Raw genomic sequence first — 14,666 nt, 5'->3', positions numbered from 1 at the left:
TTTTTTTTTTTTTTTTTTTTTTTTTTTTTTTTTTTTTTTTTTTCGAAGAAGAGCATCTCTTCTTTCTCTTCTTTCTTCTCTTTCTCTCGTATCTCGCTGCCGCACAGATGTTCACGTATGTGCCATGGAAAAGATACAGTTATACACTTCGCCAGAGAGAAAGAGATAGAGAGCAGGAAGCAAGAGAGGGGTGGGGGAGGGAGAGAAGAGGATGGCACCTCGTCAGACGCAGGACCCGTTTTATAACTTGAGATTCATAACGGCATACGATCTTACAATGGACACTCGGTTGGCGAGCGGTGACAAACGAAACGGGATCCGAATCGGCGTATTTCACGGGACGTTAGTTTCGCGCGTTATTAGATCTCGCAAGTTTATTTGCGAGGAAGCTTCCGGAACATGCGTGGAATATAAGAATAATTTTAACGTGTTCCACGCTCGATTTTATTGATTGATATACTTTTTTCTATGAGGAAGACATACAGACGATATATTTATCTTTTCTCCTCCCTTATTTCTTCCAAAGAGTTCCTCATCGCGAATAATACCCCGCAGTTTACGAATCTTTCCGAAAGTAACGATTCTTCAAATTCTCTTTCTCTCTTGATCGAAAACTTACTGTTGTCCCAAATCTAACATTCTTTTATTCGTCAATATTGTCATTTTGTTTTAATTTAAATTAAATCTTTTTGAAATCGTTAGGGGAAATGGGATAGATATAAAGAGCGTTCGATTGAGATTCCAGTGGAAAGTTTTTGGCCTTAAAAAGAAGTATCGTGTATTAAAATGATGCGACTCGATGCTACTCATATCTCGACCAATAGGGCGTTACTCGTTTCTCTCGGTCGGGCATTAATGACTTCAATTTCCTGTGAGCACACGTGTATCATCAACACATGAATCGTTTTCTCCGCGAAACTGCTCTCGATCGAAGAACTCTCGTTCCAAGAAAGCAACTGTCATTTGCATCACTTTATGATCGATGGAGGTGACATTTACGCACCTTGCACGATACATTCAGAACATGCATCATTTTCAATGTGAATTGAAATGTTAAAATGATGAACGTGTACAACATTACCTTTATTGGTTAAATAATTAAATTATAATCGTCTCGTCTCTTTCATCGGTTTCTCCTGGCAGCTCGGCTGATTATCGCTGATCACTTTATTCTATTATCTCACATGATTATTTTCGATAAAAAGTGTCTTTGGACGACGAATTTATGTCATGATGTAGCATGTAAGTAGCAACGTTAACAAGACGAATTATTTTGAACGAATTCTGCTGTCAATATACATTTCTTTTTATATTCTAACCCAATTATATAGTAACTCTTTAAAAAAAAAAAATAAATAAATAACATTACAAAATTGTGTTACCCAATATATTTACATATATATTTATGTATAGACTTGTCGTCTGCATGCAGCTGATCGAATTAAAGAGCATGACACGATATTCAAATAATCTGGATCGTTGCTCGCTCAAGCAATTTCACACGAATAAGACAAATGATTTTATACCAATAAAATGACCAGATCCAATCTCACATTTATTATCGTCCTAGTGGTCATAGTTTTTCCTCTCTCTCTCTCTCTCTCTCTCTCTCTCTCTCTCTCTTTTTTTTTTCTCTCTCTCTCTCTCTCTCTCTCTCTCTCTCTCTCTCTCTCTCTCTCCCTCTGTCGTCACATTTTTCCTTTTCTCTTTCCTTCAATCGCATCTACGATAGCGATTCATCGCAGGGCGAGATCTATAATCAACATATATATAGAGAGAGAGACCGGTGGCTTTTCCTGCTCGAGATCCTGATTTGAACGCGTCCTGAATCTTTCTCTTCCTAAATCGAGGTCATCGGGCCTTTTTTTAATGCATTTTACGATGCGTGACGAACGAAGCGCTTAGATTGTATTCGATAAGAATACGATCCCATCGGATCATATCGGAACTATGAAGCTGTCATAATATTTGTAATGGGTGCGTGTATGCTTTAACTGACGTTTTTAAGCGACATGAAGCATATTATATGGAATAATAATAATAAGAAGAAGAAACTTAGTTTTGGAATAGAAATCATCCGTTTCGAGAATCATCCCTGATTTACGAAGAAATGTAGCGTGACTTGGAAGATTACGAAGGACTTATTTCCATATTGATCATCTAATAAACATAATGTAGACCACGCACGATATCTTCCTCCGTACCATCTACCGTGCACGCACGAACTTTAATACGCTTTAAATGACTCTAGGCAATTCATTATCCATCGGTTTAGAATCGGTGAGATTATTACAAATCCCATGACGGTGTAGTTAAAGTTCGTACAGCTACTTCATACCGGATAATATCACAATTGTTATCGTATAAACATCTCGGTGCGTAAATAGCTTTATATTATGTTGCAAACGTAAAAAAAAAGATAAGATAAACACGCATAAAAAATCAATGTATAAATTCAGCGTTACTTCAACAGTAGTTCTTACATTTTATTCTTAATTCGCGAGAAACCGCCCGATCAGTATAATTTCGATCGGTGTTATAAGAATGAATTGCATGCGTAAAAATGTTCGAGCTCGCTCCGGCAAATCCGCGAAAGCTCGACGTATATATATACAGCGACAGGCGAAATCTAGTGTTACATTGCCGCACAAAAGCTCGCGATCTCCGGGATCTGCGGGATTTTTCCAGCCCCCTCGGGGAAAATACAAACGTATTTTTCTTTTGCAATCGGCGAGGAATCAAGTATGGAAGACGGACCGCATTTCCGGGCATCGGCGTTCTCGGTTAGCATTCCAGCGTGCATAGCTCCCGGAACAGAGTCATAACGGAAAAATCCCTCTGGACTCACGTATATTCCGCTAATGGTCGTCAAGATCGACGATCCGAGGTCCCGGAGATCGTGGCGCCTCTTCCTCGCCGTTCGCGTTCCGAGTCTTCTTCGAGAAACGTTTCTCCGCTCATCCGCGCTGCGATATCTGATGCGGCGAACGCTCAGAACACTCGACGGAAAGCATTACGAGCATCGTGATGCTTACAATGTCTTCCTCTCCTGCTCCCCCCTCGCAATCGTTCTAGCGATGACCTCTTCTTGTATTCAACCTTCTTGTACACCCAGGCGCGCAGTACGACCTCGACTTTAATAATCATGGAACACGGATATCTGTAGCGTTCCTTCCACTATAGGTGATTTGTTGATACCATTTTGTCAATTGCGTCGTTACAGTAGTCGCCCTTGGGCAGAGGTCTCGATAGGCTTTTTACGTACAAATAAGCCATTACCTAAGCTTAAGTCTTAAACCGTGAAAAACATCGACCACGATCGGTGAAATTTCTTACGGCTTTTCGAAAGACTTTTCATTTGGAGCAATGGCTTAGAAAGACTTATAGAACGTGCGTAAATATGCACTTTTAATATTTGAATTTTCAACATAATTAAAATCTCTCAAACGAGAAAATGGAGAAGAAGGAAATTGGGCGTTAGTTATTTGCTAGTGGAAATTCGGTCAGATTGACTCTCCGTTATTACCGAGTCGACGATCTGGTATTAGATCCGCCGACATTTTTCGTTACGCAACAGTTCGACCAGACGGGAATAATCGCTTTAACGAGTCGCGGCACCTCGTTACGCTCTACAGTACCTATCAATTTTCTACACAATGAACGAGCCTTCCCCTGTACTTTTCTCGATGGCTCTGCAAGTTTAAAAATGCCTTTTCATCTCGGCACTAGAAGAGAATCATTTGACGATGACTGGAAAAAAAAAAAAATTTTGTTTCGATTACTTCGTAAATTGTCACATTACACTGAATATTTTTTTTTTTTGTCGTATTACAAGTGCACTGAATATTTGTTCAATCTTTAGTCGCATTAATTGATACTAAAGTGTCGTAAAGATTTAATTGACATGAGAAACGTTAGGTCGGTTAGACCGAATGAAGCGAGAGAATTCAATTTTCTCAAATCATCGTAACGAGACAGACGAACGACGTTACGTTCTTCAGTTGCAATTAGATATTTCGTAGTGATTGTCTTCGAAGAGTCTTCCCGAAGAGCCGCGGCGCCTCTTTGCGCATTCCTGCACTATGTAGAACGTACGTAACTTATACATCGCTGAATCAGCTGAATGCACATGGCGGGAAACGCAACACGCTCCCATCGCGTACTTATAACGTAAGAACGCGCATTGTACAATTGAATGTATTAATTATTTTTTTTTTTTATTAGTTAAAAGCTATCTGACTGCTTCTCGATGTCAGAAGCAGATTTTTCCTTCACACACTGAGCGGGACTTCTTACAACAAACACAAAAGAGACTATATGAAGACAGCGTTTGTGCATCGCATATGTAACAGAATTTCTCTCCATTCTGGAAGAAAACACTTAATCTCTTTCTGTAAAGTAAAATATTCCTCTTGTTCTACTTCTGCTCCGCACTATAGATATATTTATCACGTGACATGATTTAGAAACAAAATAGATGAAGAAAGAGAGGAAGAAAGAGAGCGTGCAACATTTAATTTGTGTGTGTGCGAGAGAGAGAGAGAGAGAGAGAGAGAGAGAGAGAGAGAGAGAGAAGGAAAGAGCGTACATAATTTCTACTTCCATCAAGAAAGATTCCTGAATAACAAAATAACTCGACGATTTCAGATAAGAGAGATTCTCCATCACAGAGATTCTCGTCATAATCTAGTATCTAATCACAAGATAACCGGCGGTCCGCTGACAGTCTAATGTACATTACGGAAATCTATGACTGGTACCGGATACGGTGGCGAATTGTTTAGAGGCCGCGCGGTAGTAGCCGCGAAGAGATACGGTGGAAGGAGCATGGGCCGTTTTAATGCTATTAAAGCACCGCGCGTGATACATACATACATACATACATACGTGTGCCGGCATGGTAGACCTGATAATGGTAGACGCGTAGATACGCACATATATCGGGTAATCCACGCGTGCATGTGTGACTAACCGCTCTCGCGCGCGGGTCAATGCCTCGGCTGTTTCCGAGTAGTAGGTACGCACTTACGTCGCGTACCTTTTCCTTCGCGTTATATCCAAGTATGCGTTTCAAGTGTACCCCCACACACGCACGCACGCACGCACGCACGCACGCACGCACGCACGCACGCACGCACGCACGCACGCACGCACGTACATACGCACATGAGGGATGTCCACGCGCGACATTCAAGAGTGATATACAGGGTGTTAGTTGGGTATGTTGCCGTACTGAACAGAGATTCTTTGGTTTATTTCAAGTAAAAATGCCCATATAAACACGTGTCCTGAGCGGCTTAGTTTCGGAAAGAAAAAAATTTAAACGTGTAGTAATAATCTGTTTATTTGGAAGAAATACAGCTTGAACTAGTCAACAACTAGTCAAAAACGGGCTTCAGTTCTTCCGATGAAATAAAACAATTAGATGAATTATTGAAAATGTCCACCTTGCGCCATGATACATCCATCGAGCCTTCTTTTCAAAGATTGACGTACACGCTTAAAGATACCAGGTGCGTTACGTATTGCCTCGCATGAAGCAACAATATTCGATTCCTCAAATCATTCTCGTTCTCAATTGGGGTGGTATAAACCAATGATTTCTGATCAGCCCCCAAAGGAAATAATCCAAAGGATTTAAGTCTGGTGATCTAGGTTGTGCGAATGGTAACTCACGTGAAGCAAGGCATATTTATGCAGGAAGATATCTCCAATGCAATTTACCGTTTCGTCAAACATTTGCGAACGTTCACCTGTATATAATCTTTGAAAAGTCAGCATCCCATTCTCAGAATTTCAATATAATCGATGGACTTTTAGTAAAGAATTTTAAAAATTATTGCATTTAATAGAAAGTTCAATATTAGTGAGTAAATTGAAAAAAATGTAAAAAATAACTTGTTATTTCAATCAGTATCGAGATTTGCTTATCCATTAATAATAATATATGTATAATACGAGTATATGATACTTTTTTTCCTTAATACACAAATCTCTTACGATGTTATTTAACGTTTTTAAAAGTGAGACTTTAACTGGTTAAAGATAAAATTTCAATACGTAAATCGAAAGCATAATGTCGTGTATTGTATTTTGTTTATTTTTCTAAATAAAAATCATGTTACGTGACAAAATGTCTGAGCGAGGAAAATCGTAAGCGTGATAAGATTCATAGTGATGCTTAATATACCGGTTGTAATGTAGCGCTAATGTTACGAATAGTAACCTTTAAATCGAATTACGGGAATCGGTGATTACGGTTACGGTGATTTGTAAGGTTACGACGTGACCATCAACATCATGGTACATCTCCGATTCACTCGGCTTGCCATCGAGGCATCGATGCACGATCATACGGTTGATCGTGACCGCGACACGATCGTAACTCGTTATTATCATAAGCAACCTACAAAACTAAGCATCCGTGGTCCTTGTCCTCGTAATGTATGTAGAATCATTGCACTACGTAGCATCGGACCGTGAAATGCCAGAGTGGCTTGTAAGAAGAGTTTCGCCTTTATCCCGACGGATAAGATTGTATCTGCATATCTCAGACAGGTGTGTGCAAGTGCGAAACGCAATTACTCGCGCGATAACCAGAATCTTTCGCGCTAATACAATTGCGATTATTACAGCGAGTAATGTATTCGCGCGAAATCATCGTGACGCTGCGATATAAATTACATATTCGAACAAAGCTTGAAAATGTTAATAATGGAAGATCCTCTTATTAGAGAGTTCTCTTTACTGAACGCGAATTAATTTCTGACGGAGAATTTTCTGCACATACCTTCGAATATTAAGGACAATACATTCGTAAAGCTTCTTAGGCTTAGAAAGTTTATCGAGAAATTCACCAATCAGCATATTTTCCATATTTTGCGATCGGATCTCTCGACGTATTACGTATGCATATGTTTCTCGAGAGAGAAAGAACATAAATGAAATAAATAACAATAAATAAAGGGCAAAGTATGGTAAGAGTCAAGCACACTTTTTAAATGGTCACACAATTAAAAAAAAATTAAATTATAAATAAAGAAAATGTAATTTGTACTTTAACTGAGTTTTTATCGATTTTTCATTTTTCATTTTTTATTATTTATATATTTTCTTCAATTTTATTTTTCTTTACTTGTAATTTATTCTTTTAATTAGACGACTTGTTTTTTAAAGAAATCTGTTGGCTCTTACTTTGCCCTTTATTTATTGTTATTCATTTTGTATAGGAAGAGTCCTTCAATTTGTTAAATAAAGAAAAGTAAGATTGAAAAAAAAAAAAAATAAAAAACTCAGTTTAAATTCAAATATTACAAGTTCCGGCTACCAGATTGAGCCCTCTTTCAGACATTAACTCGTATCTTTCTGCGATTAACTTAATCCATAAATTTGAGACACACATTTAACCGCATGAAAACCGTATCATTCAGTTCAGAAACTTGAAATATGAAATATATGTTCTGCGCGTAAGAATATAAATGAATATTCCAACAATCGAATGGAGAGTAGAGAACGTAGTGTGAAATGAAAATTTCCATTTTGGTTACAATGACTGAATAACGCATACGGAGCTGGTGCGCGCCATCGCCGTCCGTTCTGGCGGAACGCACCGCGTGAGTGAGGTACCGTTTGAAAATACCACGAAGCAAATTCCGCGGAGTCGTTCTACAGCGCGGACGATCGACAGCGCGAGTACGCGGTGCGATGTGCACGGTTCTCTCTAATTAAATGCAACATTTTCTGCGATTCATCGATTGCACAAAAAGTGGAGAAGCGTACTTTTCAAGTAGAACTTTTCAAGATCGATCACGGTGCCACCTGTCCTGACATTTCTTTTGTCCCGCGTATTTATTCGATATTCGACGCGCTAAGAGTGTCACTTCCGTTTCTTCATTGCAGTAGCCATATTCAATTGTCGGAAGCGACATGTTATAGAATTTCTCTTTGCCCTATACTTCAAAATAAATTAATTTTTTTTCAGCAGTTGGGGGGGGGGGGGGGTCACGTAGGGGGGTCGCGTAGATTAAAATGTGGGTGCCAAATATATTTCTTTACAATAGTTCATGAATAGAAATATACTTGACAAAGATGGAAGTGTATTAAAAATCGAAAAATATGCTAGCAAATGTTATCAAATTGCTAATTTTATAGTGGAAAAAAAATAAATCGAAACATGAATCGTTTATTTCTTTTTTTTCTTTTATTCTCCTTTTATACTCTAAGAACACTATAACGAAAAAGTAAGATTAATATTTTAAAAGATTTGACAACAGTTGTAAAACTCCTTTTTTTTCTACTGAACATAGTCAAACTTTGTCTCATTAATAATGCACGTATTTTGTAATTGTAACAGATTTTTAATCTCAAATATATATATATATAGTGTTTTTAAAATAAATAATACGATAATCTCTTCTTAAATCAAAAGAGTAACCCCCGTTTAATTTGTGAATAATTTGTGATTTTCCAGCGAATCGGACATGGCGCCCAATGCGGAGGAGGAGCTGCTGGTTGTGAAACCATGGGGACCGCAACCAGAAAAGGTAGTGTCATACAGAGACAACGTTAAGTAGATAACTGTGTAACAAATACGCTAACGCAATTGTCCGCGTGTTGGCTTGCCGGCATGTAAAAGGCATGTAAACGGCGCGGAAGCTTTATGATATAACTTTGGAGTCGCGTTAACGGCCGTTCCATGCATACGACGACCACGACAGGATGTTTCCGATTAGCATATCTTTCAACTTTGAGTAAATATACACAGAAGACAGGCTGGACCGGCAAAACGACCGATCCTTATTTCGCTCTACACCGTGAGAACTCCATCACCTCGACTTGGCTCGCGCATGTGACAAGAATGAGAATATTAATATAAGAGAATAGAATTGCCCTTTCAAGCTAAAGTAGCAAGTTACTTCTCACCTTGACCTTGTCGCTAACGGCATACGTGCATATGTACGGCTTGATTATATATTGCACACGCCTATCTCATAAATATTCTTGCATGTCTTTCCTGCTACTTACAGTATTTCGTTATTTATATTATGAGATAGCATATATCTCGTACTATCACATACGATTACAGAATAAACATCAATTTCCGTGATTTTTTTTTTTTTAATCAAGTGTAGATGTCTTAATATTTCAATCGCGATCATTAGCGGATCTTAACCATGTTATTGAAATTTCTAATTTATAATAATTCGTATTCTAACTAGTAATTCAGGGCTCGGTCTTATTTCAAATAAATTTCTGAAAAGTATATATTTTAAATGAAGAAAGAAAAAAATTAAAACGTTATTTAATATTTCTTATTTAATATTTTAAATAAGTTTTTGTAAAACTTATTTTATACTTTTTATTTCAAATAAGTCGTATCAGTATTACTTTACCGACTTTTACGATTTTATATTTTAAATGAGTTTTTGAAACTTATCTTACGTTGTTTATTTCAAATCAAAGTTGTATCGGTTATTTTACCGGGCCCAGATCAACTGAAATATGTCAAGATAAAGATAATTATGTTTTATCGGTTTATTGTTGCGTGTTAATTCAACCAAAAGGTATCGCCGAATACACGTTGAAGTAGTTTCACTTTAACGCATGTGAAAGTCAAAGCTTTTATTCAAAGCGAATATTAAGAAATTGCTCAATTCGTCGGATGAAAATGGAAATCGTGGACGAACTCGAAATTAGATCGACTGTGACGAGATATCGTGTGCGCAGACATATAACATACGATGTTCCATCGTTGCGGGAAAGTCTCGACGGCGATTTCACTTAAATTGCGGAAGGGATTCGTAAAAAGAATAAAAAAAACTGATGGCGTACCGAAAGCGTTGTTATTAAGACTTTCAATAAATCATCAGTTTTATAAGAGGCGTACGCCAGCATTGGGTTTTTTTTTTCACTCTGAGTTTTAAGAGGGGAGGGTGAGCGGGGAAAAATCCATTTCCCGACATAAAACGCGAGCACATCTCCGTAAGTTAATTAATAAGTAAATTATATTTATGATCGTAATTGCTATGGAACCTTATCTTTCATCGTCACGATGTCACGTAAAGCTAAAACGACGACAACATCGGCACGCGTCGTATCTCGTTGTAACGAGATCCAATCATGAATGTTTCTAGATAATAGCAACAAGTACTGAGCATGATTGATCGTGCTAATGATCCTCTCACGTCGTATAATAGATTTGAATTTATATTTTCTAAAAAAAAAACCCATCAAATTTTTCTCCCGCGAAAAGTATTTAACTTTTTACGATCGCATACGTAAGCTGCACTGTTTTGCAAAACTGTTGGATACGTTGGAACAGTGTGGATGCGTATCGCTGCAATTTCGTTCATAAATAATATCATTGCATCCGTTACAGATCTTCCATTTTTACATATGATCTTACAAATTGGCTGAATAAAATCGATATTATAAAAATCCAATGCAAAATAGGTAAGAGAGAATATTTACCTTGGGGACGGTGTGTGTGTGTGTGTGTGTGTGTGTGTGTGTGTGTGTGTGTGTGTGTGTGTGTGTGTGGGAAAAAAATTAATGCATCAGTGATTGATCAGGTAGACCGGTGCATATAAACGACGTTAAGAAATTATATCAAGATATTCTCACAGTTACATTGTGCTCTCCGTTCTCATTTGTAAATAGTGTTTATTTACTCGCGTACCACAACCGCGAATGAATGCAGTCGCTGTGCAATAATACGGCATTTACAGACGAGATGCATGACCGCAAGAATATGGAGGGTTTCCTGATTTCCTTTCTTATTTCGTTCCTCCTCTTATTTTTCTTTCAAACCATCTAGAGCAAAATGCGTCTGTATTTTTTACTCATACCATTTCTCTATACGAATGTATCTGCTTTTTATTTGCGCGAATCAAAAAGACGAGAAAACCATTTTTATTCTGGAATATATATTCTGATATAGTTTATTTAACTGACAGTTTCCTTAACCTCGCTCTATCGTTTAATAAGTGTAAATTATATTAAAATAGAATAACTGTAACGAGCTTACGGGAATTATTCTAAATGTAATTGACTCATTTGAATAATTTTATACATTTATACCGCTTCCGTGTGCGTCAATAGCGGATTGTTCCATAATTTATACATTCTTCATTAACCGTAAGCACGAAAGTAAATTAATTTTTACGTAATTTGTTCGCTTCAAGTGCAATACATACATATTAACAAGAAAGCATCATTAGAATCGCTTTCCTCCTGAAATACTTGAAAGTAGGAAACGATTTATATGCATATTTTTTATTATCACAAAACTATAATAGAATGAGTTTATCCACACATAAGTTTATACTATTACGATCAGTACATAATTTCAGTTTTGATATTGATCCGAATCGACATACATTATTGCGTAATAGATTTATTCGTCATGTAGAGAAATTTTAGACGCATTTTCTGTTTTATATTGTAATTTTCTTACACTTGTCCAGAACCTTTTAACGTAAAATATAAATTTGTTTAAATATAATTTAATCTATATTTGTAATTGACAGAAAAATCAAACTGTACAAACGATTGGTTTTAATTATCGATTCTAGTTTCATCAACGTAGCTATTCTCCTCCCGTAGCAGCATCCAGCTACCGGCTGCAACTTATGATTAGCGAGAAAAGGCGATAATCACTATGATCCTATCAATTTATGGTTGAAAGCGCCCTGAAATTAACCGTAGATATCTTTCTACCTTTCGACATAAATATTTCATACGTGTAAGCGGCCAATAATAATTCGTGTGCTCCTTGAGATTTATTCGAGTGAAGTATGTATAAAATACCTTGACGCTAATTCTGCATAGATTAATAAATTAACTCTTTAGGTTAAGACGACGAAGTTTAAACGATGATTACTTTTCATTTCGTCATTGTAATTTCAATGGTTTTAAAAAAGTTTCATTTCGTATTGTACAATACATTCATCACAGAAGGAATCGTAATATAATATAATGCCACTCTCAATGTAAATGGAAAATGCTATTAATTATATAAATTAATATTGCATGAAAATAAAATCATTTAAAGAGCCTTGCTAATTAGCTAATCAAATTGTTTTCGCACAGGAACGATTGAGGCCACCCACGTATAATGCCGAAGATTACGCAATCGCGCTGAGACGATGGGGAAGACGCCCATTAGGAACCGTTCAAGACTCTCAAGGTACTTTGCCGTCGACAACCAGTTCGAGTTCCGGTTACGCATCCGGAAGTGGCGAGATGACCTTGAGACAATTCACATCGGTCAGCGAGCTGTTAAATAAACTCAGAGCCGACCTCAGACTTGCCTTTCCCAGGTTAGTACCGATCTAATTAATCACTTGTCATTAACAAATAATTAGATTGATTCTTGCCGCTTCCTAATGTAATTATCTATGTGCTTGTAGATTCATTTGATTTACGTTCACAGTTATAAATTAGTTTCTAAACGCGCCACACGCAGGATATCAAAATGAGAAATCAAGATTCAAAGGATAAGTTTTCAAAGATTTTTCAAATTCCTTTTACAATGTCGTACGTAACGTCTGTAACGCATCTCTTTATTATTAGACGATTATAAAAAACAATTCTACAGGAAGTGATTACTATTCATTTTGTAACACGGAGATTAGTTTAGTTCTCATATTCTCGGAATAGCAAATTTCTGCAGATACGCGCGAGAAACGCACGCGGAAGTATGAAATATGAATTATTTGTGAACGATTATAATAACACTTACTGTTCGTGCTCCCTAGGTGGAACTAATGACGAGAGAGATGTAAAGATATTAATCTCGCGAGAGTTGCAAAGTATAAATTGAAAAATTAAGCATTTAAATTTATAAAAAAAAAAAAAAACTTAGATCCTCCGTGTGCGAAAATTCAAATTCCCACGATTTATGCTTCTAAAAATTTTGTTATTTCGAGTTGTATCTTAAAAATGATATTCCTGGAAGTGGGCACGAATAAGAGAAATCATCCATTGAATATTCGTCGAATGTAAAAAAAAAAAAAAGAAACGTACGCAAAATCAGTTTACAGTTACCTTTTACAGTTTTCTTTTCACGGAGAAATAAAAGATGGACCAATATACGAAACGTTCTGGCAAACTACTTTCCTCTTAATCGCGGCACTAATCGTTTGATTTACGACTTGATTACAAGAATTTTTGTACATTTTGAAAGGACAATGTTCGGAAATGAATATCTAGCATAGAAATAAATTAATTAAATAGATAAATATATATATATATTTCTTGTGTTGTACACTTGACACAACAAGCGAGATGTCTGAAGAATTAATCACAATTCTAAACTGATACGTCATAAAAATTATTTACACGATTAGAAAAGTGATGATGCCGAAGGCATAATGCGCAACCGTGTGCAACGTTCACGCCTGTTAAGTCCGAAGGTGATTAAGAATCGCGCGTTATCGTTAGAATTTTTCTTCCTGCCTGTCAATGCCGCACACCGCTAGTCGGAAGATCGATGATGTTTGTCTCGCGTCGAGACGCTCGAGGCACGTTTATTCATATTGATTTGTAGTACCTATCGCAGCAGTAAGAGCTACCTAATTGGTCGTAATAATGAAATCGCAATAATCTTATTCCTGGCACAAATCATGTTTAATTATAACAATTTTAATATACAGTAGCCTAAACCGCTGAATTCATTTTTCCCCCTACTTTTTAATATTCTAACTTATAACTAGATGATCGATTCGCTTAGCCACTCGGGAGTGCAATTTCGTAGTTATTTTGAAAAATTACGATGTATCCTGGCGCAAATGATCTGCTATTTGTTTCATGAGAAAGAGAGAGAGAGAGAGAGAAGACGGATAGAAGAGCGCGAATCCGTTAACTTGGCAGATGATTAAAGACGGTGCGCTCAGTATTAAATTCTTCCACAGTCTGTCGTTGGTACGGCATGTTTTAAAGAACGAATGTTGATGGCTCTATCCTCCGCTTGTACACGTGCGTCATATGGCGGACGAGAATGTCCCAGATAAATGAGTTATAATACGTTGCGCTTCTCGATGTCGGCGGATAACCCGTAAGTAGCGGCTTCGAATAACCGAATGCCGATATTACGGCTAACTGTATAGTGGCACACCGCTGCAAATCGATCTGGCCGAGCTGCACATCTTCCGTCTTTCCTGGCGAAACAGCTAAAACGACAGGTGTATCATTCACAACGAAGCCCTATTAGAGCTCCTAATTGTATTTTCATGGATTCGTTGTACGTATGGCTCACACAGAAATGAATCCTTAAGTAGACTTCCATGTATTTCCATCCATAACGGTACTAGTTTTACGAGACAATATATTTATTCTCCATCAATAAAATTTTTATTCTATGTGGATTAGATAGATAGATAGATATATATAATATACATATATTAATAATATCATACCGTTAATAAATTAATGTATTAATTATATATACGAGTATATATATATATATACTAATTGTCGGGAATCATCAACTTGGAATCTGTTCTGTCAATTATGTTTTTCCGATTTATATTTTATTTGATAAGGACCCGAATTGAAGGGTTGAAACGTATATTTTATTTGTTTTGTTACATTCACACGAAAAATAAAGAATTTTTGTGCATCCGAATAGCTGATGTAGGGTCTGATGGGCTTTTTTATATTTTTCA

The 14,666-nt window shown here is 36.9% G+C and overlaps 1 protein-coding gene across 2 annotated transcripts in view; it reads left to right on the top strand.

Annotated features, from left to right (window-relative positions):
- Positions 1-14,666, top strand: part of LOC108747490 — a 46,109-nt gene that overhangs the window by 19,573 nt on the left and 11,870 nt on the right. For both annotated transcript variants that reach the window (XM_018485000.1, XM_018485001.1), the window contains 2 exons: positions 8,471-8,543; positions 12,091-12,320. In XM_018485000.1, coding sequence (XP_018340502.1) covers positions 8,471-8,543; positions 12,091-12,320 — 303 coding nt within the window. The remainder of the gene's footprint in view (positions 1-8,470; positions 8,544-12,090; positions 12,321-14,666) is intronic.

The sequence above is a fragment of the Trachymyrmex septentrionalis genome, unplaced genomic scaffold, assembly GCF_001594115.1.
Source record: "Trachymyrmex septentrionalis isolate Tsep2-gDNA-1 unplaced genomic scaffold, Tsep1.0 scaffold2, whole genome shotgun sequence".
Lineage (NCBI taxonomy): Eukaryota > Metazoa > Arthropoda > Insecta > Hymenoptera > Formicidae > Trachymyrmex > Trachymyrmex septentrionalis.
The sequence above is the reverse complement of the archived record's forward strand: the minus strand, read 5'-3'. Positions and strand labels throughout refer to the sequence as shown.